The sequence below is a fragment of the Sarcophilus harrisii genome, chromosome 2 (assembly GCF_902635505.1).
Source record: "Sarcophilus harrisii chromosome 2, mSarHar1.11, whole genome shotgun sequence".
Lineage (NCBI taxonomy): Eukaryota > Metazoa > Chordata > Mammalia > Dasyuromorphia > Dasyuridae > Sarcophilus > Sarcophilus harrisii.
The window spans coordinates 555,456,528-555,483,974 of NC_045427.1; the positions used below are offsets into that span (position 1 = coordinate 555,456,528).

The 27,447-nt window shown below is 36.7% G+C and overlaps 1 protein-coding gene across 1 annotated transcript in view; it reads left to right on the plus strand.

Annotated features, from left to right (window-relative positions):
- The window catches only part of FSD2 (fibronectin type III and SPRY domain containing 2), a 73,134-nt gene that overhangs the window by 11,359 nt on the left and 34,328 nt on the right, over positions 1 to 27,447 (plus strand). The window contains exons 4-7 of the mRNA XM_012541662.2: positions 6,194 to 6,424; positions 13,805 to 13,827; positions 19,966 to 20,087; positions 26,472 to 26,627. Of these exons, the coding sequence (XP_012397116.1) occupies positions 6,194 to 6,424; positions 13,805 to 13,827; positions 19,966 to 20,087; positions 26,472 to 26,627 (532 nt within the window). The remainder of the gene's footprint in view (positions 1 to 6,193; positions 6,425 to 13,804; positions 13,828 to 19,965; positions 20,088 to 26,471; positions 26,628 to 27,447) is intronic.

The window sequence follows — 27,447 nt, forward strand, 5'->3', positions numbered from 1 at the left end:
CAGTTCCCAACAGGCTACTGAATGAGCAATACAGGTGTTCCTGGCTCCTGTAGAATAGTCTCCAAGTTGAGCATCAGAGTTAGTATGGTAGGAACAGGATTGTAGTACCTGGTTCAGTTCACTTAGCAGTTACAAGAAAGGGTTTGTGAGCATGTCAAAAGATGTGATGGATAGTTCTCAGGTTCTGGGAAATAAGAGGACCTCCAACAAATCTAAATATGAAAATCATAAATCCCTCAGTGAACACCTGGTGCTGGTCAAAATAATACACTTTTGCTAGAGAGTGAGATCACTCCGCCTGCAAAGGATTTTTGTAATGTCAAGCTTAGGGAATAGCCTGCTTTCTGGGTCTTAGCTCTGAGAAACAGGGTACCTCCAAATATCTTGACTGTGGGGAGGAAGGGAAGGAATTAGGGGAAGATTTAGTGCATTTTAACATATATCAGTAAACCTTTCATCACACAGCTAAGGCTCAGCCAGCACAATGTGGTACCCTGGCTTTGAGCTCTGCAGTTCCAAAGGGCAGTGACTGATTAAAGCAAATTAGCCCCACCTGGTACAATCCTTGCCATCCAGCCCCCTTCTGCTTATCTCTTCATTCACAACCTGTTACTTCTGCCCAGAACCTAATTAAACTTTTACTGGATCAGACACAGATGTAGTCATTTAATTTGTTGACCTACAGCGCTCAGGCCTGCTTTACCTAAGATCTTTTCAAAAATTATCTGCATGCCTGATGCAAACTCACATTGTTGTTGCACTTGACAGATAAACTGACTGTTCTCACCTTTGGATTTTGAGAATATCTGACTGGTGGACCTATGGGATTTATGAATTTGTTCCTCTCTTCTTTAGTGAATGATCTTCCTCTTCCAAAAGTCCAATTCCAGGCTGATGTCAAGTATGAGAGAATACAGTAAAATATGGAGAAAGAATTATCCTGAGAATCATATTCTAGTCCTAGTCTGTCATTAATTAGTCATATGACCTTGGGTAAATGCATCACTCTGGATCTCAGTTCCCTCCCATCCCAACATTTGTATAGCCCCTTAAGCTTTGAAAAATACTTTACACATCTTATTTGGTTATAACAGCAATTCTGAGGTAGTTATTATCTCCATTTTATAGATTATGAAACTGAGGCTGTAAATTCTTAAAGGGATTTACCCAGGGTCACTTAGCTAGTAAGTATCTGGAGCATGATTTGAACTTGAGTCTTCTTTAGGTATTCTAAGTCTAATATCCTATATCCTATATCATACTACCTAACTACTATCTCCTGGCTTTCCCATCAGTGAAATTGAGGAGCACACATGAGGCTTTCTGTAAGGTCTCTTTGAGTTCTAAAATTATTGTTTTTAGTAGTATTTTTTCAATACATTTAAAGACAAATTTTATTGTTCATTTAAAAAGTTGAGTTTCAATTTTTTTCTCCCTTCCACACCCCTCCCTAAAATAGTAAGCGATTTGATATCAATTATATATGGGGAGTCATGTATATATCTTTCTATGTCAGTTATGTTGTGAAAGAGGAAATAGGCCAAAAGGGAGAAAAACATGAAAAAATAAAGAAAGTGAAAATATTATGCTTTGATCTGCATTCAGACTCCATCAGTTCTTTCTGTATGTGAATAGATTCATCTTGAATCCTTTGGAACTGTCTTGGATCATTATATTACTGTCAAGATTATAAAATGAGATAATGAAAAATGATATTTAAGGGAGAGAATTAAAGAAATGACATTTAGGAAATGTATCAGTGGATTGGAATGGGAAACACTTCAATTCAGGAAGATCAGTTCCTCCTTCCCAATGGGAAATATACATAGTTAAAATGTATTTGGCTACTATTAATATATTACATTTGTATGGTCCTTTATGTTTTCCAAGTGCTTTCATATACTTATCTCATTTAATATTCAGAACAACCTTGTGACACAGACAGTGCCCATATAATACTGTCCTATTAGTATTTCTCATTTGCAATGCTCCATATTCCATTTTTGAGCTTGGGTTCTACTGCGGGCTGTCCCCCATTCCTGGAAGGCTCTCTTTCCTCATCTCCATCTCCCAGAATCACTCAGATTCAGCTCAAATGCCACCTTCTGTTGAAAGTCTTTCCTACTGTTAGTGCCTTTCCCTCTGACATTAACTTCCATCTTCTCTGAAAAATCTTGTATGTACCAATTTATATCCATGTTATTTCTTCCAGTAGAATGGGAGCTCTTTGGAGGCAGGAACTGTTTTTGTCTTTTCTTTGTATTTGTGCCTGTCATGAAGTAGATATTTAATAAATGATTGATTTAGTAATAATACTCACAGCTGACTACATAGAGCACTTGAAAGTCTGCAAAACAATTTACACACATTACCTTATTTAGTCACTAATACCCATCATTATCCCTATTTATAGGCCAAATGAGACTTGAAAAGGCTAATTGATTTATTTAGTAAAACAATTAAAAAGTTAAAGATACAAAGAGAAAAAAAAAAACATTCTGCTCCTTCCCTCAAGGCTTTTACAGTCAATTAGGAGAAACAACATGTACACATATAATCAGATTATACATACACACACACACACACACATACCCCAAACACAAGAGTACTTGAGAGGCAGTCACTAGAAACTGGAAAAATCAGGTGAAACCTGGAGTAAAGGACTTTGAATTCTAAAAGGTAAGTACATAGTGTGTGGAAACCAGAGATAGAATGTCACATATGAAGAATAATAAATAACAGTTTGACATTTCATAGTGCACAGATTAGGTAATAATTTGTAATGAGTCTGGAAAAGTAGGTCGGAGATAAGTTGTGAAAGACTTTTAATGCCAAATGACTGTTTGTATTTCATCATAGAGGTAAAAGGGGAGCACTGGGGCTTTTGGAGCAGAAGGAATGACAGTATTCAGACCACCACTAGAAATGGGCAAGGGGGTAGATTGGAGGTAGGGAAACCAATTTGAAGACTTTGGGAATTAGTCAGTAAGGGTATATATGCTAGTGTATATTTAACAAATGGCTGAAGGAGGAAGTAATATCCCCACAACACATTTTTAAGTTTAATTTGCCCTATTTATATTTTTTCAATACTTTTTTAAGTCTAGACAATCACCAAAATAATAAATCAAGCCCAGATATATAGCTGGCCAATTTTCTAGGTGTAAATAGTCACACTAAAAATTTAACAATCAGCTCTACTACAGCTTTAGTTAGGCAAAAACTGATGAAAGCCTGAAAAAGAGTAGCGGCGATGTGAGAATGAGAGATATCCTTCAGGTAGAATTAACAAGGCTGGATACATAGCAAGGGCAAGTTGCAATTCAAAGGTGACCCTAAGGTTGTAAATAGAATGAGTGAAAGAGGAAGATAAGACCTTAGTCAGAAATGGGAAAATTGCAAAATTGGTGGGTTATAGATGGGCTACAGAGTTCTGTTTTAGAACATAATAAAGAATTGTTTTAGTCATTGTTTATTCTGAGTTGTATCAGTTGGAAATGGCTAATAGGAACTTGTTTTTAGGATAAAATACAAACTCTAGTTTGATTTTTTTTTTTTTTTGCTGAGGCAATTGGGGTTAAGTGATTTGCCCAAGGGTCATATAACTAGTCTGAAACCAGATTTGAACTCAGATACCCCTGACTTCAGGGCTGGTGCTCCATCCACTACGCCACCTAGCTGCCTCTTAGTTTGACTTCTAAAACACTTCACATGAACAACTATGATGGACATGACTCTTCAACAATGAGGTGATCCAGGTCAATTCCGATAGACTTGGGATGGAGAGAGCTATTTGCATCCAGAAAAAGAACTGTGGAGACTGAATATAGATCACAAATAGTAATTTCACCTTTTTGTTGTTAGCTTGTTTTTTTTTCTCTCATTTTTTTTCCTTTTTGATCTGATTTTTCTTATATAGCATGATAAATGTGAAAATATGTATAGAAGAATTTAAAAAAAATAAAAATAAGACACTTCACAATCTGATCTTTGAGGGTGTCTACAATCTTTTTCAGTCCCTCCTACACATCTAATCTTCTCTCTTTAATTGTTTCTCCATGTAAACTTTCTACTTTAGCCAATCTAGCTCCCCTCAAAAGAAACCATAAATAGATTCACCTCTGACTTTTTGCTCATGTTATTCCTTCTGACTCATTCCCTTTCCCCTAACTTTACTAGAGCCTATTTATTCTTCAAGACTTATATCACTTTCCATCCCCTCCACAAGGCCTGTCCTTATCTCTGCAGCTCACAGTGAGCTATCTCTCCCTTTTCCCCTGGCAGCTCCATAAAATTAGTACTTCAATTATGTGCCGCCTTATCTGGGATTATAATTGTATTGTGTTTTTTAGTCTTATTTTTTCAATGAGATCATAAGCTCTTTAGGTGCAGAGACTGTCTACTGTTGTGGCATCCACTGCCCCTAGCATAGCACTGTTGGTAAATGTGTGTTCATTGGTGCAAATGATAGAAAATACGTTATCAGGAAACATTAAAGAGGCCTCCTTCTGATTCTAAGATTTTATGATTAAATCTCTAACTCTCTGAAAGCGTGGGAAAGAGCATTGAAAATCCTTTCTTCATTCTTCCAGAAGATGAAATTATAGGAAATACATTTCAATAGCCAAAATAGAGATTGGAAGTTAGATACTTCTGTAAGTAAATGTTGGTTTTTTAACATTATATAAACTACACTTCAAAGGTTTCACAACTGAGTTTCCCAATGAGAAACTGATAGAATCTGACCTTGATAGCATTCAAGGTTATATAGTAGAGAAATGCTGCAATCAAATTTGGGAGAACTAGTCCTAAGTTCAGGTTTTGCCAATAATGTAACTGGATAGCCTTGATCAAGTCCCTTAATTCGAATGAGCCTCAGCATCCATTGAGAATAGAAACTAATTCAAATGATTTCAATTATTGTTGCTGTTTAGTTGTATCCAATTCTTTGTGATCCCATTTGGGGTTTTCTTGACAAAGATACTGGAGTAGTTTTTCATTTCTTTCTCTAGTTCATTTTACAGATCAGGAAACTGAGGCAAACAGGATTAGGTGACTTGCTCAGTGTCATACAACCAACTAGGAAGTGTCTGAGGTTAAACTTGAACTTGGAAAGATGAATCTTCCCGACTCTAGACTTGGCACTCTATCCACTATGACACCTTGTTATTTATAAAGCTATGTAATCCTTGCTTTATGTTGTTTCTGGAATGGTCAGAAAGTGGGTTGGGTTTATGATCTTGCCCACCCTCCCACTCCTCTCCCCAACCTTTTCTCCTCTCCCTCCATCCCTGAGATCATTCCTTTTGGAGTATGAAGACCTGGATTTTTATTCTGGCTCTGCCACTTACTACCTTGTAACCTTGGATAAATTCTTAACCTTTTTACACCTGCTTTCTTCATCTGCAAAATATAGAGGATGCAATAATTAATCTCTAAGGAAGGAATGAAACATTTAACACCTACTGTGTGCCAGACACTGTGCTAAGTGCTTTGCCAATATTATCTCACTTGATCCTCACAACAGAATTGAGATGGAGACACTATTATCAATCCCATTTTATGGATGAGGAAACTGAAACATAGGAGTTATTTGCCCAGGATCACACAGCTAATAAGCATCTGAGTCAAATTTAAGTCTTCCTGACCAGGCTCAGAGCATTATTCATTATGCTATTTCACTGTCTCTAAAGATATCCTTTTCCAGATCCCAGGCATTTTCACTGTCTCCCACCTTATACCTTATACAAGAAGCTGTTTCCAATCTCCCTTTATTAAAATGCTTCCCTTTGGTTGATTATTTCCAATTTATCTTGTCTATAGCTTGTTTGTAATAGTTGTTTGCATGGTGTCTCTCCCATTAAACTGTCAGCTCCTTTAGAGCAAGGACTATCTTTTGCTATTTCTTGTGTCTCCAATGTTTAGCACAGTGCCTGGCAACACAGTAAGTATTTAATAAATGTTTATTGACTTACTAGGACCAGGAATAAAAAGAACTTTGTCTTCCATTAACCACCTTTAATTAATCAAGTCTTAGTTTTCCTTTTCTACATACTGAGAGTTTGAATTAATCTTAAAATCCTTTTTAAATTCAAAAACTGAACATTTTAAAGTATTTAACTAAAACTATGGCTTAAATTTTTATGACTTGCAGTTAGGTAAACTAAAACAACTTATCTCAAATATCTTACAGGAGAATTTTGGAAGACAGGAGCAGAACTTTGAGTTGCATTATAATGAGATCTTGGAAATTCTTGCTCAGAAATATGAAGAAAAAATGCAAGCTTTAGGGGAAAAGAAGAGAGAGAAAATAGAAGCATTGTATGAACAGTTGGTCAATTGTGGTGAAAATCTTGACACTTGTAAGGAACTGATGGAAACAATTGAAGAGATCTGCCATGAGGAGAAGCTTGAATTCATAAAGGTAAGCAATAATACAGAAAAAAAAATTAACTGGGATAGATTTTGCTCATCTCAGCCTAGAATAATCCAGATTAACTGAGAGTGTAAAATGGTTTGATGCCATTGATGGTGAATGACATTATCACTTTCCAAGGGTAAAGAGTCATGACCTTCAGTGAAGGTGAAAACTGGGAAAACCAGTAGAATTAACAGGATGGGTGTCAAATAATAATGCACTGGACCTGTGACCTCATCCACATGGGCACTCTATACATTGGTACAGATTGCAACTCATCTGTGCCTTCTTATCTTGTACTATTCTTGTCCATATCTGTCCAAAAGATTCTCCGAAGTGGGTCCAGATGATTAACATTTTGGATATCTTCCTTTAAGCTATTTGTTACAAATAATCCCAAATGGTGCTAGAAAAACATTTCCTCCAAGTACTCTTGCTACTCCTGGAGATACAAAACCATGAAACCACAAGATTTCTCACAATAGAATGGAATGTAAGCTTTTCTTAGTTTCTACTAACTTCTGCCTACCTCCATTTTTTGCTAACTATATAGAACACATAAATGTGTATATCTCAGTTTAGAGAGATCTCTAATGACATATATTTTTAAAAAATAATTTTACTTCTAACTCAATAGAGTCATTCAAATAATATTTATGATCAGGTCCTATTAAGGGGAAGGCACTATGCTAATCACTAACATATAAAGGTGTATGAAGGTTTCATAACAAAGATTCTTCCCCTATCCTCAGAAAATAGCAGTAATACAAGGAGAGAGGCTGAGGGCCTATGTCCACAGCCTGTGGAGTAATATTTGGATTCCTTTCCAAGATTCCCTCATCTGCCTAGCTAAGTTGTGTTTACTGTTTATCAGTATGAATCAAAAGTGGAGACTGGAGCCACTACTAGGATGGAGAAGGATCTGTGCAGGTTGCATGACTTAGAAAAACATGTGAAAGTTATCAGTGTTTTATTATATTTTTGTTTTGCTAAATATTTCCCAATTACATTTTATTTTAGTTTGAGCCTTAGTTGAAAGTGTTATGGCCCTCATGTTCTATCCCTCTGCTATAGATAAATCTTTTAAATTCCAAAAACTTGGCCAGAGAGTAGAGGACTAAGCAGGTAGGTGTGAGCTGTCAAATCTTTAAAAATCCCCTGGCAGCTATCAGAATAACTACTGCAATGGATTTTTTTTCTGACTGCTACAATTGTAGACCAGGGGCTCTGAAGTATTCTGTTTTCTAATTTTTTTTTTTTTTTTTTTTTTTTTTTTTTGCTATTGCAGCATCTTTTCAGTATTGATAGATTTCTTGTCTTCAGAAATACTGGTGACACTGCATCTGTCTTGCCATTTAATATTCAGGACTGGACTTTGGGGTGTAGCCAATCCGAGCTTCCTTATTGCTCCCTCAGACCAGATTTAGGATTATTCCTCTTCATCCTGCACTGGCTTTTAGGATAAATGACCTAGCCTTGCCCTCCACATTCTTACTTTGTCCTTAGGGTAATGCAAGCTTTGGTAAGCATGAGGTAGTATAATAATTCTCAGTTGATCTCATTACTTGGCTGGCCCCAGTCTAACAATATGATGTTAGGAATGAGTATGGTTGAAAAGAATAATATGTATTCCTTTCCATCATATCCATGTTATCTGCTTTGCAATGATAGCTGGTAGTTGTCAAAATTCTTGATCTGAAGACCCCTTCATACTTATAAATCGAAGATCCGAAAGAGCTTTTATTAAGTAGATTATATATCTACCCAATGTTTACCCTTAAAATATCTCAGTATTACTAAGAAAATAGTCTCGACCTCGTAGACTTCCTGAGGAAGTCCCAGACTCCCCACATTGAGCCAGCCTCCAAGGAGTTTAATGGCTATGTTTAGAGCTGAAAGGGCCTTTGATTTTTTGGTCCAGCCCCACCTTATACTGAGGCAAAGAGCAGTTTGCCCAGGGTCCCACGAGAACTCCAGTACCCATCCCATCATTGCCCACCTCAGCCAGGTTTGCCCATTCCTTGAGGCTGCCCACCACCCTGTGACAGTTAGCAGCGGCGCTCCCCTAATAAGAGCCCTGCTTCAGTGCCCCTTCTACTGTTCCATCTTCTTTTCCCCTGCCCCACTGAACAGTTGCCAGATTCTCCTGATTCCCATTCTCCTGTGGATCTCTCAGCATCCAGAGCTGCTGCATAATTATCCCTCTGGTGCTGGCGCTCTGCCTAGGATGCAGGAGTCTGGTGGAACAAGGTCAAGAGCCCTTGGTGATTTGGGAGGAAGAGGGAAGAGCACTGACTATATCAGGAGTCAAGAGACCGGGCTCCTAGCCCTCTGACGTAACTGTTCTATCTGCCTCCCTTGTCAAACAGAGATAAAAACATTTTTGTACTATCTGCCTCACAACATGGCACGGCGAGTGGCGATCTGGGCTGATCTGGATTCAAGCTTCACCTCTGGCACATACTGGCTATGGCACGTGGGCAATCATGAGATCCTCAGTATTCTAAGGAATTCTAAGGCAGTTCTTGGCACGTGTGTGTGTGTGTATGTGTAACAGAGAGAGAGAGAGAGAGGAGAGAGAGAAAGAGGAGAGAAAGAGGAGAGAGAGAGAGAGAGAGAAGAGAGAGAGAGAGAGAGAAGAGAGAGAGGAGAGAGAGAGAGAGAGAGAGAGAGAGAGAGAGAAGAGAGAGAGGAGAGAGAGAGAGAGAGAGAGAGAGAGAGAGAGAGAGAGAGAGAGAGAGAGAGGAGTAAGAAGAGAAACAGAGAGAGACAGAGACACAGAGAGAAAAGAGAAAGACAGAGACATACACAGACACAGAGAGACAGACCCAGAGACAGAGACAGACAGACAGAGAAAGAGAGAGAGGTGTGTGTATGTGAGATAGACAGAAATCCTTTAGAAATCTGGTAAACCTGTGAACCTCTTCTCAGAATAATTTTTTTTTTAAAATTTCAAAATGGAAAGAAGTGCTGAATTTCAGTTAGAGGTTACAAGAAATATTTAGTTTCCCTCTCACATAAACTGATGGCTACTCCCCACCCCTCCTGAAATCTTCCCATGAACCAGTTCTGCATTCCCCAGGGTAAGAGCCCTTGCTCTACTACACCTGTAAACTGCAGAGGAGATTCTGATCTGCACTTAACTGGTAAAAGAGGTTTCTCATTCAGGAATTTCCTGGTATCAATGAGAGCATAGGTCCCACACTTAGCTTTCCTACCCCAGAAAAGGTAATAAGAGAAAAGATATAGGAAAATAAATGTGGAAACAGTTTACAAATCATAAAACAGTGCAAGGCCATGTACCTACAAGGTCATGTAATCCATTTATGCTTTTGAACCTGCTCAAGGAAAGAAAAGCTAAGTTGTGACAGGCGCTCTGGAAGCCATAGACATGGTCAGGGGAAAGGTTGGACACCACAAGCGAGTCCAGTTCAAGAGTACACAGACAGGAAATGTTGACCTCCCTAAGTCACTTCTCCATTCTCTTGATCTCTGCATCAGTAAAGCACATACTCCCTGGTTTATCAGTGAAAATTTTTGGCTCTGGATGGGGCTTCCCTGGTGCATTACCTCAGGTATTTGGGGGATTTAGTGCACAGCCCAAGGATTATTTTTAGTACACATACTTCAGGCCCTATAGGAAGCTGACAGCAAGGTCATAAAAGACTAAGAACCTTGGAATAAATGATCAGACCTTCCCTAGAACTACTAGAACTTGAAGTGAGATGACTGAGTCAAATAAGGACTGTTTCTGTGCCATCATGCTTACCCATCATCCCCCTGGCACAGGAACAAATTATGGGATAGTCAGATTGAAAGCTATGAGTAAGTTAGATAATTCAAATAAAAATAGAAAGTAAGAGATCAAGGGGATCCATTTAGGGCTATCCATATCTTACAGGCTAGCTTCAGAGACAGTGAATTAGTTCTCTAGAATCTCATGGATAGTTAGTGGGGAGGCCAGGCCTCTGAGATCCTGTCTAGTATTCTTTGCAGTTCCTCTTCAAGACTGCTACTCTGATCACTGATTTTACATGTCTTGTTATTCTGATATATATATGAAATGTTTTATATACATTATTTCATTGGATCTTCACAACAGCCCAGTCAGATAAGTGCTATAGATATTGTATAGATATTGTTTTCCCTATTTAACGTATGAGAAAATCGAGTCTGAGACATTACCCAAAGAGTCTGAGACATTACTCAGAAAGATGGTGAGAGAGTGTGGTCGTGGGACTTGAACTTCCAAGACTCTAGGAGATGCTCGATCCGCTGTGTCACAAAAGAAGGCTATTAATTCAGAGTTAAGAACCAGGAAAGTGCTGTGACCTATCTAGCCAAGTAGCTTACAGGTTCATGGTGCAGTTTCTTCCTTGTGACAAGGAGCGCCCCAGGTTGATGATGGCTTTGATGATATGGCTTTGAAGAATCTGGAGTGCATATTTATAGATTAGTAAAACTCTAATTGAGAAGTAAAGCTTTGCTACCCAGGAAACTTTCTTCCACTTTGTAATTATATCACCTATTATCCATTGCTGAGATTTTATTTTTCACCTGAGGATGGGAATCACATCAAGCATTCTGTTTTGTTCATTTTTCTTGACAGTTCAGCAAAATAGTAGAATGTTCAGAAATATCCTGAAACATACCTAAGGAAACCCCCTAGTGACCAATTAATGATCCCATTAGCCTTTCCTTTCCAGAGGCACCATTTTCTTTGGCAGGTGCCCCTTTGGGGGAAATAATAGGGATTTTCAAACACAGCATTTGGTCCTTTTGATCTGAACTGCCTCGTGACCCCTGTGCGTAGGTGCTTTTCCGCTCAGCACAGCAGTGGCTCTGGATCAGGATAGGGAAGGGGAAACTTTACATGCCAACAGCCTCCTACTTTCATTGTATCAAGCCACCTTGGGGCCCTTCTAGACCTTTTACCATTTGACATCATGCTTCTTCCTTTTCCTTTCTTCTCTCAAGATTAATCCCTATGTTCTCCTTGGTTTAGCACAGCTAGCTCTGCTGTTGTTCCCCTTTGCAGCTCTCCCTGGGTGTAAAGCAGATGTGAACAGCCCAAATTGTTTTTAGCAGCTGATACAACCTGAGAAGTATAATTGCAGTAATCTCCAAAGTAGCTGGGGCAGACAGTTCTTTTCATTGCAGAACAGGGACTAGCTTTGAGCACTCCACTCATTTCATGGTGTTAAGCTTTCTACTAAAAGGAAAAAAAAAACAAAAAAATTAACACACTAACTAAAAATACTCCCTAATGCCTCATTCCAGGAGAAAGAGAAGCTTAATGTTTTAATTGCTTCCAGATTTCAGAAAGCTTCCCCAATTTGTCCTAGGTGGTTTATTTTCTTTCAAGGAATGTGTCTTTGTTCCAATTGTGTTTTCTCCTGGACTCATCTGTATTCTTCAACAAAGTTTTTTTTTTGGTTTTTTTGGCAATAGGGTAAAGTGTCATTGTAAACAAAAGCCAATTGCCCTGTGTTTAATTTTTAAAAATAGACTAGTGGACATGACGTACTTTGATATTGAGACTTCTGATAAATATTAAAATGAAACGTGGACAGCCTGGGGATGAGTACAGATATAAAGCAAATCCTTTATTTAAATTTTCAATAGGGAAAAATTCAGTTAATTTTCCTTAGAATCTCTATTGTATACCACCAAAGAAATTCTATTTCTAAGAGGCAGGAAGACATAGTGGAGAGAATGCTGGGTGTAGAGTCAAGAAGGGCCAGGTTGAATTTCTACCTTAGAAACTTAGAAGTTGTATGACCCTGATAAGTCACTTCATCTCCTTTTTGCCTCAGTTTCTTCACCTGTAAAATAAAGTAATAGGAGTTGATGGATTCTAATTTTTTTTTCAGCTCTAAATCTTTAGTCCTACATGTAACCCCAAATGATACTTACTTCAAGCATAGATCAACTATATACCAGGCAGAAATAGTAGGCTATTCATTAATTATTATTGCTTATTCTATCTAAGCCTTCCAAATCTGCTTGCAAGTTACTTCAATTTCTGCAAAACTTTGCTATTAATATAATTAATCACCAAATTATAGCCTGTTGTTATGAATGGTTTGCAGTTTTCATGGCACCTGAAGGGAGTGCATTAACAGACCCGTTTTTCCTTTTCCTTAGCTCAAATTAGAAAAACCAAAATTGCTTAAATTTAGCCTTGCTTGAACTGGGCTGTCACTTGCTAGAGTAATGAATAGCTGCTTATGTCCTTAAATAAATTTAATCTACCTTTGCCAGTTTTGGTTTTAGGGGGCTAGGGAAAATGTTTTGTTCATCATAGTACCTTGCCCCTAGTTGGCACTCATTAAACATTTATTGAATCTAATGTAATATTTCTTTCTCCAATGAGATGCATTGTTCCATTTTGAAAAGTGGGGCAAGGTTCCAAGTACATGACTAGGGAAACAACAGGAAAGACAACTCTCAGATCAATTTGGAGAACTATCTCAGTTGAGAAGAGACTGGAGGGAAAAAGGACAAAGTGCCTTGGGACACTGTGAAGAGGCTGCTTCTGGGGGCACTGGATGGATTTGAATTTTTTAGTTTACCTGTATTATGGCCATCAGGAAGAAGGAACCGCCCAAGAGCTTCCTATTTTTAATGACTAATTTTCATAAAATTTCTAAAATTAAAATTGTATTTTTTAATTAGAAATATGCCTGTTCCTTCCTCCCCAATTACAAATGAAAGAAAAAAACCTATTAGTTAATATTATTTTTAGGTGCTGAGAGGCATTGTTGTGTAGTGGATAAAAAATGAATCTCTCACTCAGAAAGACCTGAGGTTAAGATCTGAGAGTTATCTATATCACCTGCAATCACAAACCCAGTCCTACTTCCTTAAGCCTGACTAAATCTGGGTATTTTAAGTTGCTAGAGGATTGGAGATGCAGTCAGCACCCTCTAATTTGAGTGCATTTGGACAAAGAACAGGTCTTGCACATGAGCCACCCAAAAATATTTGTAGTTGGAAGGATTTTTCCACAGCATATCCCTAGAAACTAGGACGAGACAGTACACACAGAAAGAAACAAGAGGTTCGAGAAACAATTTCTCTCTAGAAGTCAAAGGAGTGAAACTCACTTTTCTTATCTCAGGTGTAGGAGGAGGTTGCTTACATCAAACCAGATGTAAGGCAAGGTAAGGTAAAGTAATGTAGTGTTTCAACACTAACTTTCTACTTAGCTTTGGCATCAGTTAATTTTTGCCAAGATTACCTCAACTAGAATAAAAGTTGATTAAATTAAACCTGATATTGTGTAGTTCTTTTTTTTTCTTTATTTAAACACAATTCCTACTGATATGGAATACTGACCATTTTCATTTAAATCCTATCTCCACTCTTTTCTTCTCTTTCTAGGATGCAGTAACTATGGCTGACAGGTAAATATTTTTATTTTGGTATACATCACATTTTCTTTTTTCCCCCTTTTCCCACTCTGCTGCATGTCCAAGCACATTCAATTCCAATTAGTTGATTTGCCAGAATATTCTTCTGCGGTATGAATACTTTAGAGTGAAACCTAAATGGCTTTAGAATAATAATATTTTATAGCCAAAGACGAATCAAATCCCCTCACTTTGCAAATGAAGAAACTGAGGTCCAGAGAGATGATGTAGGTAACCAGTTATTCAAGATAGATAGGCAGAGACTTTCTACTTCCTAACCTTTCCTATCATTCTATAGTTTTTTCATCCATAAGTAGTACTCTCATCACTCTCACTTGATCTACTACAATAGCCTTCTAATTATGTCTCTACTTTGAGTTCCTCCCACTCCAATCTATCCTTCACCCAACTGCCAATGCATTCTTCCTAAAGGCTCGTTCTGACTCCATCACATACAATAAATTTCAATGTCTTCTTGTTACTCCCAGGGTCAAATATAACTTCCTCTGACATTTAAAGCTCTTTGCAGTTTTCCTCCTCTTCCAGTTTTCTTAGACTTTCCCCCTCTCTTTGCAGTCCATGGACCAGTCACACTTGCCTACTTTACTGTTCCTTACACACATCCCACCTCTCATCTCTGTACCTTTGCACTGACTGTTCTCCAAGCCTAAAATGTTTTCTTTCTTTATCTCCATCTCTTAGAGTCCATAGTTTCCTTAAGATTCAGCTCAACTTTGCTCCAATCCTACCTTCTGCAAAAGGCCTTCCAGTGGCTTCCTATTTGAGAGATTACCTTTTATCCACTCTATCTCTTATATATGTTGTTATTTTCATGTTTGTATTTGTATTACATCAAACCAGATGTACGGTAAGGCAGGGTAAAGTAATGTAGTATTTCATTAGATGAACTTTTTGAGGGCAAGGATTTCTTTTGTTTTCTTTGTAGTCCCAGTACTTAGCACAGTGCCTGACACAGCAGATGCTTGATAAATACTTGTTGATTAATAAATCTAGAAAAATCAACATAACTGACCTTATATATAGCCAATTCCTTAGAGATATGTTTTCAAAAACTGAAAAGTTAATATCCAAAGGGTTTGGAAATAGTTTTACATATTTTAATAAATAGATAGATATGTGTGTGTGTAGTAGTAGTAGTTATAGTAGTAGTAGTAGTGGTAGTAGATAAATGTCCTATAAGAGAGAAAAGTTATTGAATCTTGGAAGTCACCTTCTCTAGGAAGCCTTCCCTGATCACTTGATCACTTCAAATTATTTAATATTCTCTCCCTCTTTAAATAAATTCCTAATCTCTATTATATTCATGTTATTCTTTAACACTACCATCCTTCACGTTGCAATACAATGTAAGGACCTTGAGGCCAGGAACTCTCTTAGGGTTATTCTTTTTTTTTTTTTTTTTTTGGTATCTCTAGTACCTGAGAGGTAGGCTGACATAGTGGATAGATAACTGGCTTCAGAGTTAGAAAGACCTAGATCCAACTACTGCCTCCTACAAAGGAGTGTGACTATGTTACCCAGGGCAAGTTATTTAATTTCTCAAGGCTCTGGGCAACTCTCTAAGACCATGACTTATGGAGAAGATACCAATCTGAATAGATAGAGTTTTCTCCTTAAGGCTTCCCTATATCATTGCACTCATAGATGCTCCAATTACCAGCCACCTAGTGCCTAGCATATATCATGTATGATAAATTTTTGCTGCTTTGTTGAATGTAATCTGATCAGAAAAGAGCACAGTAGGACAATTATTTCTCCTGTTTTGGGCATCATATTTCTATTAATATACGGACTGTTTCATTTGTCTTTATGTCCCTAGATTTTAGCATAATGCCCTGCACATGTAGACACTTAACAAACACTTATTAAATTGAATTGAATCGCTTATGTATGCTACTAGTAACTTAACTACTTGAACATCAATGAAAAATCAAAACAATATTTTTAAAAATTTTGTAGGTGTAAGTTAGCTTAAAGAAAAAATAAAAGGCACTACCCTGCAAAAATCAACTGCTTTAGAATTTAATCAGTATTTGTAAGACAAAATTTTAAAATGCCATACTAAGTATACTAAGCTAAGGATATTCACAGTGCAAAAAAAGGAAAAAAAACACTGCCCCATAAGTCTGTCTTGGTTGATATGTTGATTTTAGAATTAAACCCTTTCAGATTTTGGATGTGTGCATACATGCACACACACACACATTTCCATGTGTCTGCGTCTCTATTTTTCTTTCTCTTTTTTGTCCCTTCTGTATGTGAATTTCTCTGTTTCCCCACAAGATTGTTTGTTCTATTGCCACCAGAAATACCAGAACTAAACTTTCTTGGATGTGCTATTCTCCTCACAGAATGTCTTTGCCACAGTAACATTCAGCACTACACACTTGTTATTGATGCATACACAACCCACTAGGCTTATCTTCATTGGCTTATAATGGCTCTGCAACACTAGGGTGTGATGATACCTGATATGACTGCTGGTGGTTACCAGTAAGGGAGGATGGGATGGGATCTTTAGAAAAAAGATCCTACCTATACCCAGCTATATAGTATGCATTCTATTGCCACTCTCTAAAGCCCTTGGGGACCATGAACAGCACTCAAGACTAAAGTCTCTTTTTGTTAGTCTTTCTGCTTCTTTCTTTTTTCACCATGGCTGCCCTCCCCACCCCTCTGCCCTGCCTTTTCTCCATAATTAGACATAACATAGTATGAAGAGTATTTGTATTCTGCATTTCACATTTCTCTGTAAGAAGCAAAACATTTAGGTTTAGGTAAGTAAAATTACATTTTACTTACATAGCCTGATTTCTTCTCCTGTAGAACAGATGATATAAGACTCCTTTAATTCTAAGGTCGATTTTAGGATTGTCCCAGCCTGCTTTGGATCATCTATCAGACCATGAGTAACTCACTTGATTTTAGTTTCCTCATCTGGAAAAAGGGTTCCACTTGACGATCCTTTTGGCTCCACCATTCTATGATACTGTTACTATGATTACTCACCACTGCTGTTCCTGATGCTGTATAAATGAAATCCAAATAGTTAATTAAGTAGTGAAAATATTTGGAGTGGGAGAAGAGTCAGAGGACTTTGATTAGAATTCTGGATTTGTTACTTGTTACCAAAGTATCACTTTAGGTAAGTCACTTCTCTCTGGATCTTAGTGTATATATCTGTAAAATGAGAGGATTGAACAAGGTGATCTAAGAGATCTCTTCCAGTTGTAAACCTATGATTCTATGTTTTGAGTTTTGCCTTCTCCCCCTTGCCTCAACAATCTAATTAGGGATCATTTCATAAGCCCAAGGTGGGTGGGAAAAGGAAAGAGAAGTATCTGTATCATTTCTAAAACATGCATTGGGCTCCCTCTCATTAGACTCCGAAACAGCCTTTGCCATAAAAATCTAAGAGTTACAGAATTGTATGCTCTTAAAGAGTTAGAAATGATCTTCAGGATCATCTAACTCCTGCCATCTAGATAATATAGGAATCCATTTTTATTATGTCCCTGATAGACGAACTTTCAACTACTGCAGGGAAATTTTTAGTTATGGAAAGCCAATCTATTCTATTCTAAGCCAATCCATTCAATTATTGCATGATTCTGTTGTAAGAAATTTCCTCCTATGCAGAATTCTTCCCTAAATCTGCCTCTCTGTACCTCCCAAGCTAGTTTTCCATGATGCTAGTTTTGTACTCAGAATTATGACAAAAGATTCTGCACTCTTGGATGGTCACTGCAGAGGTTCCTTTCTTACATGTCTACTTTGATCATTTTTTCAGCTTGCAAAATACTTTCCTCTACATTATCTCATTTCTTTCTTATACCAACTTAGCAAAATAGATTGGACATTATGTCAGTTTTATAGAAGAAACTGAGGTTTCCTATTTTGACTAGTTCTACATTATCAGGGAATGATGGGATAAACAAATTTTATGGCCATCCTGTTTAAGTCTATAAATGAGAATTCTGAGAATCTTTATTTGCAGGGTTGTTGGATGTGCGATAGAAACCATGGGACTATTTTATATAACTTTTCGTTGGATAAAATCTCTATGTTTGTAGCAGTACTGGATGAAGTTATGATTCTAGGCCCCTAAAATTCATGGTCTTACAATGAATGTAAAAATAAACCAGTGATGAAGGGTCCCTCAGTCATGCCTCCCTCAATGTTTCTGGGAAAGAACAATAACAAAGCACCTGAAGGGAAGAAGAGCATGGAGTGGCAATCAGTGGAGGGAATAAGGGGCAGAGACCTCTTCATTGAACTGTAGGACCTCAGAAAGCTCTAAGAGGGATATGGAAGGCCCTGGTAGACACATACATGGGTGAAATGATCTTTGAGAATTCTGAATCATACTGAAACTCTAAGAACCCTTCATAGCACAGTTTGGAATTTAGAGATCAGTTGCATTTCAGAATCTCTGAGGTTAGTGGTCAGAAACCCCTGCATGTCTCCTGAATCTCTAACCTGGAAATGCATGCCTATTTACTGCATTCAGTCTCCTTTTATGTCTCCTTGGTTGGAAATGGTTTCTAATGTACTCCCTTATGTCTTTGCTTTGTAAACATCAAAGTACTTTTTTGGCATGAATTATTATTGCTGCTTTTATAAGACATTTACCCAGAACTAGGAGAAAACATTTGTATGACCAGGTAAGATTTGAAAGCTATAACTATCCTAGTTGTCATTCTTCTCCTCACCACTATCTTTTATGTGTTGCTGACCAACAAACAGATTTTGAACCTTTCATTTTAATTCTTTTGACTTCTTAATGTAACAAATACCTAAGTACCAAGGAAAACAGAATTTTCTTTTTTTCCCTTAATAAAATAATTTATTTTCTTTTTTCTTTTTATATTAAAGTTTTTTTTTTATTTTCAAAACATATGCATGGATAATTTTTCAACACCAACTCTTGCAAAATCTTGTGTTCCAAATTCCCTCCTCCTCCACTCCCTCACCTAAATGGCAAGTCATCCAATATATGTTAATATGTTAAAAATATGTTAAATCTAATATATATATATTTATACAATTATCATGCTGCACAAGAAAAATCAGATCAGACTACCTGCCAGCTAGGGGAGGGGATGGAGGGAAGGAGAGGAAAATATGGAACAAAAGATTTTGCAAGGGTCAACATTGGAAAAATTACCCATGCATCTGCTTTGTAAATAAAAATAAATAAATAAATAAAAGAAAAATCAGATCAAAAGAAAAAAAAAATGAGAAAGAAAACAAAATGCAAGCAAACAACAATAAAAAGAGTGAAAATGCTAGGTTGTGGTCCACAGTCAGTTCCCACAGTCCTCTCTCTGTGTGTAAATGTCTCTCTTTATCACAAGACCATTGGAACTGCTCTGAATCACCTCATTGTTGACAAGAGCCATGTCCATTGGAATTGTTCTTTGTATAGTATTGCTGTTGCTGTGTATAATGATCTCCTGGTTCTGCTCATTTTACTCAGCATCAGTTCATGTAAGTCTCTCTAGGCCTCTCAGAAATCATCCTATTGGTCATTTCTTACAGAATAATAATATTCCATAACATTCATATACCATAATTTATTCAGCCATTCTGAATTTGGGCATCCATTCAGTTGCCAGTTTCCTGCCACTATAAAGAGGGCTGCCATAAACATTTTTGTACATATAGGTCCCTTTTCCCTCTTTTAAGATCTCTTTGGGATATAAGCCCAGTAGAAACACTGCTGGGTCAAAGAGTAGGCACAGTTTGATAGCCTTTTGGGCATTGTTCCAAATTGGAGAGCAGCATTTTCTGACCTTACAATATGTGCAGTTTTAAAGTGTCCTTTCTTGTACACTAACCATAGCTTTCATGCAGGGGTTTCTTATTCCTGATTCCAGCACTGAGCATATTTAAAACAGATGATCAAAACTAGGCAGATTTCCAGAATTCCTATTCACATTTTTTATGCAACCAACAGAAACCTAATACTAAGAAATAAAAAAACACTTTCTGTATAGAATAACAGAACAAAGAACTCCCCCTTCATCCATTAGCAGTGACAGAAGAGTGTGAGTAATATCCCAATGGCACCATTCTATGCATTGTTAACATGGTGTTTTAAATGTGCAGACTCGGAGAATTCCTGAAAACCAAAACAGATGTAGAACTTTCTGCACATCCAGATTTTGAAGACCAAACCATCGATTTCTCTGACATCGAGCAGCTGATGGATTCTATTAATGCCATTCCAGGTAGTGTTTAATACATGGACAAGCTTAGAGACAATTTCAGTTTGGATACTTGATACTTGGGAAATGTCTATTGTGACAAGCTAATGTTCCTTATTGCCTAAAAAAAGATTCAACATCACATTTTAGAAATACATATTTTTCCTAGCCTTCATGTTTGTTTTGTTTTGTTTTGTTTTTTTTAATATTTCTACTTCCAGAAGCACTTAAGAGATAGAATCCAGGATATTACTTGTTAGTGGGTAAAGGTGCCCATGGTAACTGTGCCCTTGGGTGATTCTAAGGCCTTAGATTTGTCACCAGGCAATATTAAAATGTCATTTTGAGTTCACAGCTGGTACAGATTCGTAAGTAGCTACCAATTCATGTAGTTTGTTCCAGGCAGGTATTATTGCTTTTATTTCTTTCACTGTACTTGTAATACTGTAGTACTTGTAGTACTGCCCAAACAAGTGAATCCATAAAGGCTTTGTATTTATTTATAAAATTACTACAGGAAAAGTTGACTCGGTTCTGTTTTTTCCATTTGAAGAGTTGTTCATTATAAAATCCTGTGAACAATTACATTGTAACTACAAAATGATGAGACTAATTAGTCTAAACCACATATTTTTAAAAAATCCAAATGTTCTCTTTAGGTTACAACTCCAGCTTAGCAGCATTCCATGAAAAGGAAATGAATCATTAGCCAGGAACACCAGGAAATGATCTTTTATTTGGATTCCTTTAAGAAACCAAAGTCTAATGCTGTAGAAAGATAATAGTTATAACAATGACTCATTTGTATATACTTTCAGACTTACAAGATGATTCATATCTCTTTGAAGACTTGGGGAAAGCTCTTTTCAAAATGTTAAGGTGATGAAGGCCTACCAAAACAGTCCAAATTTAGGATCTTGCAAATCTTGCAAAATGAATTTTATTCTCTAAACCTTCCCTCTTCTTTCCCTTTTAGTTAAAAACCCAAACAAACAAAAACCTGTGCCTCCCACCCTCCCCTTCAAGATCTAGCCAAAGATGTGTCAAAGTACTCGATTACAAATTTAGAAGTGAGATCTTGGTGGTAGGTTAAGATCAAGAAATCAAACTTCTTTTCCAAACATTTTCAATAATGGTAGCAACAGATCCCACAGCCAGCAGGTCAGCATTGGGCTCTAATTCCTATTTTATGCTGATAGGTTATAGAAATAAACCTTTTTGTTTAAAATGGTTCTTCTATCTTCTTCAAATGTGTTTTAAACTATTTGCCTGAAAAAAGATGCCTTTAAGATTTAGTGATCTCATGCTATTTATTTGTTTGTTTATTTGTTTGTTTGTTTATTTATTCAGTTATTTATTTTAAGGAGAAGGGGACAGGCCACTGGAAGATTGCTTTAGGATTACCAAGGAGATCAGCTTTATGGAAATATAGAACAAATAAAAGGAAGAATGAAGGAAATAATTCATAAATCAATTACAGTTATATTTTTGAATGGAAAATGACCATCTTGGGATTTTATAGAGAGTTTTCTCACTTTCTAATTCTGGCATCCATTAAAAGAAGGCTTAGGAGTCAGAGATAGAAGGGAGTGAACATGGAGTATGTTTAGAAAGTAATTTATGTCTTTTCTCTCAGGTGTATTTCACCTGAGAAAATTAGGCCTAATTTTCTAGAGTGCTCAAAAGTGCAGATAAGTTGCCTGCAAGGGCTTGAAATACCCTAAAGTCTTGACGTTCATAAACCAGAGCTGGAGCTATCCAAATGTTCTAAAAGTATTTTCTGTGTGAAGAAAAGGATCAGGATGAGTTTAAAGGCTGTCTTCTGCTTGAGGAAGAAGGAAGGCCATTAGAAGATTAAGCAGTAATTCATCATAGTTGAAGGTTAATAAGAAAGATAATAAATTATAACTAAACATTTGTATTTTAAAATCTTGCTTAAAACAACAAGAGCCTTTTAAACATGTTATGCTGAGTATAAATTAATGTTTAACTAATAAGTACACTTTTATACTTTTGAATCTTTAATAGAAAAAAACCATAGATTTATACCAGGAATGCAGGGCTGGTTCAATATTAGGAAAACTATCAATATAATTGGCCATGTCAATAACCAAATTAACAAAAACCATATGATCATCTCAATAGATGCAGAAAAAGCATTTGATAAAATCCAACATCCATTCCTATTAAAAACACTTGAGAGTATAGGAATAAATGGACTTTTCCTTAAAATAATCAGCAGCATCTATTTAAAACCATCAGTAAGCATCATATGTAATGGAGACAAACTGCAACCATTCCCAATAAGATCTGGAGTGAAACAAGGTTGCCCACTATCACCGTTACTATTTAATATTGTATTAGAAACGCTAGCTATAGCAATAAGAGCTGAGAAAGAGATCAAAGGAATAAGAATAGGCAATGAGGAAGCCAAATTATCACTCTTTGCCGATGACATGATGGTATACTTAGAGAACCCCAGAGATTCTGCTAAAAAGTTATTAGAAATAATCCACAACTTTAGCAAAGTTGCTGGTTATAAAATAAACCCACATAAGTCATCAGCATTCTTATATATCACTAACAAAATCCAACAGTCAGAGTTACAAAGAGAAATTCCATTTAAAGTAACTACTGATAATATAAAATATTTAGGAATCTATCTGCCAAGGGAAAATCAGAAACTTTATGAGCAAAATTACAGACCACTTTTCACACAAATTAAGTCTGATCTAACCAATTGGAAAAATATTAAATGCTCTTGGATAGGCTAGCAAATATAATAAAGATGACAATATTACCTAAACTAATCTATTTATTTAGCGCTATACCAATCAGACTCCCAAAAAACTATTTTAATGACCTAGAAAAAATAACAACAAAGTTCATATGGAAAACAAAAGGTCAAGAATTTCAAGGAATTAATGAAAAAAAATCAAATGATGGTGGCTTAGCTGTACCAGATCTAAAACTATACTATAGAGCAGCAGTTACCAAAACTATTTGGTATTGGCTAAGGAATAGATTAGTTGATCAGTGGAATAGATTAGGTTCAAGGGATAAAACAGTCAACAAATATAGCAACCTAGTCTTTGACAAACCCAAAGATCCCAGCTTTTGGGATAAGAACTTACTGTTTGATAAAAATTGCTGGGAAAATTGGAAACTAATATGGCAGAAACTAGGCATTGATCCATACTTAACGCCGACACCAAGATAAGGTCAAAATGGGTTCATGACCTAGGCATAAAGAATGAAATTATTAATAAATTAGAGGAACATAGGATAGTTTACCTCTCAGACCTGTGGAAGGGAAGGTTTTATGACCAAAGCAGAACTAGAGATCATTACTGATCACAAAATAGAAAATTTCGATTATACCAAACTGAAAAGTTTTTGTACAAACAAAACTAATGCAGACAAGATTAGAAGGAAGCAATAAACTGGGAAAATATTTTTACAGTCAAAGGTTCTGATAAAGGCCTCATTTCCAAAATATATAGAGAATTAACTCTAATTTATAAAAATCAAGCCATTCTCCAATTGAAAAATGGTCAAAGGATATGAACAGACAATTCTCAGATGAAGAAATTGAAACTATTTCTAGTCATATGAAAAGATGCTCCAAGTCATTATTAATCAGAGAAATGCAAATTAAGACAACTCTAAGATACCACTACACACCTGTCAGATTGGCTAAGATGACAGGAAAAATAATGATGATTGTTGGAGGGATGTGGGAAAACTGGGACATTGATTCATTGTTGGTGGAGTTGTGAACGAATCCAACCATTTTGGAGAGTAGTTTGGAACTATGCTCAAAAAGTTATCAAACTGTGCATACCCTTTGATCCAGCAGTGTTACTACTGGGATTATATCCCAAAGAGATTATAAAGAAGGGAAAGGGACCTGTATGTGCACTAATGTTTGTGGCAGCCCTTTTGTAGTGGCTAGAAACTGGAAACTGAATGGATGTCCATCAGTTGGAGAATGGCTGAATAAATTGTGGTATATGAAAATTATGGAATATTACTGTTCTGTAAGAAATGACCAACAGGATGATTTCAGAAAGGCCTGGAGAGACTTACACGAACTGATGCTGAGTGAAATGAGCAGGACCAGGAGATCATTATATACTTCAACAACAATACTAGATGATGACTAGTCCTGATGGATCAGGCCATCCTCAGCAACAAGATCAACCAAATCATTTCTAATGGAGCAGTAATGAACTGAACTAACTATATCCAGAAAAAGAACTCTGGGAGATGACTAAAAACCATTACATTGAATTCCCAGTCCCTATATTTATGCACACCTGCATCTTTGATTTCCTTCACAAGCTAATTGTACAATAATTCAGAGTCTGATTCTTTTTGTACAGCAAAATAATGTTTTGGTCATGTATACTTATTGTGTATCTAAGTTATATTTTAATATATTTAACATCTACTGGTCATCCTGCCATTTAGGGAGGGGTGGGGGTAAGAGGTGAAAAATTGGAACAAGAGGTTTGGCAATTGTTAATGCTGTAAAGTTACCCATGTATATATCCTGTAAATTAAAGGCTATTAAATAAAAAAAAAAAAAAAAAAAAAAAAGAAAAAAACCATAGAATGGAAACAACACATTAGGTCATGAACATAAAAGCCATATACCTATTGGTAGCTATTTAAAGTCTAGGCACACTATCTGAAAAGAAATAAATAGCCTCTTGTGTTCCAGCTTTGGGAACTCAAATCTATAAAGGGATAATCCAGATCTCATTTCCTCACACTCCTTTTCTTCCCTGCCCCTTAAAATATAATGTTTTGGCAGTCAATTTACCCAATTACTTGTTCTTGGTTTTTTTTGGGGGGGAGGTGTGTGTGTGGGACAGGGTTAGGCGACTTGCCTAGGGTCACACAGCTAGGAAATACTAAGTATCTGAGGCTGAATTTGAACTCAGGTCCTCCTGACTTTTTATCGACTGCATCATCTAGCTGCCTCCCCAAGTCACTTGTTCTATCCCACTCCCTCATGTCTAACTTCTTTCCTGAACAGAGGCTCATTTCTGCTTCTTGAGGCGGTTTACAACTGAAACCAAAGGGTCTCCAAGGTTTCTCTTCCCGCCCCCCCAAACACAGGCAATCTTCCTGAATGATGTATCCCATTTCTTATCAATTCACCAGTTACAGCAAGATTGCAATTCCTTTTTTCCTGTCTCATTTTTGTCCTGGGCTTTTGTCCCTGCCCTCCTCATTCTGGATGAGGTAGACGCTCCTGGGTGGGGTGATGATCAGCTAAACAGGCTCTCTCTGGCTCTCGGCTTTCTAGGTGGAGAATATCAATAGCTCCAATTCATAACAGCTGACAATGGGGCTATAAAGAATGTAGGAACCTAGCAGGAAGTAAAAACACACAAAAGTTGGACTGAAATAAATAGACTCACACAAGCCTTCATAAAGTAAATAGTCAAAACTTCCTGGCTAAAGTTGAATCTGTTGTATAATGCTTTCTGGTGGAGAGGTTAAGGGGTGGCAAGGGTGTGTTGTACAGGATAGGAGGAGAGTGTTTATATGGACAGCAGAGCCAGAACAACTTTTCTCTAACTATTGCTACTACTTTAAGCATTAACTTTGAGTTATATCTTGTAACTTCTCTGATGCTGATGATCTGATTTCCAATTTTTTCTTCATATTCTTAAGAGAAGTTATTGGAAATTAATCATACTGTTTCTTTCCACAGATAATTTATATGCATCAGCTCTTATTTTCTAAAGAGTCCAGTACCTAGAAAGGCATTAATTAGTCTATAGTTGGGGGAAAGGAATATGATGGGAGGGACTATTTGAGTTGCTTAGGTTACTAGGGATGTTGGCCATTGAATAAGAAAGTAGCCACCACTCAGCCTAACTATGCAGAGTATAACATCTCCTATCTCTTTATGGGAATATCTGGGAAAGAAGACTGAACTCTGTCATGAAAACTGTTATCTATATATTTATTAGTAATGAAGTTTTGGGGGACTGACTCATTTCAGCTGTAGTCACAAAAGACATTAGTCTTTGGCAATGGGAGATTTACCAATCAAGATAAGAAGGGTTGAACATATTCTATGTGTACAAAATAGAAAGCTCTCCTTTTTGTAGAATACATTATATTTTCTACATATAGGATGTATTCTACAAAAAGGAGAGTTGGAGAATAAGAATTTTCCTTTCTTCAGGACTGTTCAGGGAAGGAGAAGCTCTGTTTCTAGATGATTGCTCTTGATTATTGGAAAGAAAAATAGAATGGAGAAAGATCATTATGAATTGGACTAGAAAACACTAAATTTCTATGAATTCATCAAGCAAGCATAGTTTGAAATAAATCTCTAAAGCCTTTGTCTGTAGCTTATTTTTTTTCTTTCTTCACTATATATAGCTCCTTGTGCTCCAGTGATCAATACACAGACACCTAACTCAGCTACTGGGACATCAGTTAAAGTGTGCTGGAGTCTATTCTCTGATGACACTGTAGAAAGTTACCAGCTGTCTTATAAACCTGTCAGTGATGGTGCACCAAGTGAGGAGCAAAAAGGTATGATTTCACAAGAAGCATTTGTATAGAGCAGACTATAAGCAAGAGAATTACATTTGCTAAGTTAAATCTAGTGATCATGCATAGGATGAATTGAAGGATATGGGACTGGAGTGGAGGAATTGGAGCAGGTACTCCATAACTTCTGAGATCTGTGATCCTAAGAGACATCAGTTAGGAAACTTTGCTTCCAAATTTGCTAGTGTTGTTTCTCCTTTATTTTTTATTTACTTATCTATATACTTCTTTCACTCTAATATAATATGAGCTCCTTGAGGACAGAAATCATTTCTTTTTTTGTCTTTTTATCCAATGTGCTTAATACAGTGTTTGATAGATAATAGGCATTTGATAAGTCCTTTTAATTTATATTAAATAAAAGAAGTTAGGTGATACAGAAGCAGCTTAGGTGGTAGATGTTTTGAGTCATAAAGATTTGAATTCAAATCTTGCCTCAGACTTACTAAGTGTCACCCTTTCTGTTTGCTTCCATTTCCTCATCTATAAAATGTAGATCTTACCACCTAAATCCCCAAGGCCAATGTGAGGACCAAATATAAAGAACTAGTTATTATTTTTATCTGAGAATTACTGTAGTCTCAAAGGCTAGAGAAGCAATTTGGCATTGCTTGAAATAGGTAGTAAGTACCTCTCTACCTCCAAGAAGCCATTTAAAAACTAATTTTTCAAAGCAAGTAATTCTATCTCTACTTTCTGATATCCCAATAAGGAAAGGGAGAATAGGTAGATCTAACATTATAAAGAAAAAATATGTCACAGGACAAAACATCAGATTTTAAATTAATGTTGTTGTTGTTGT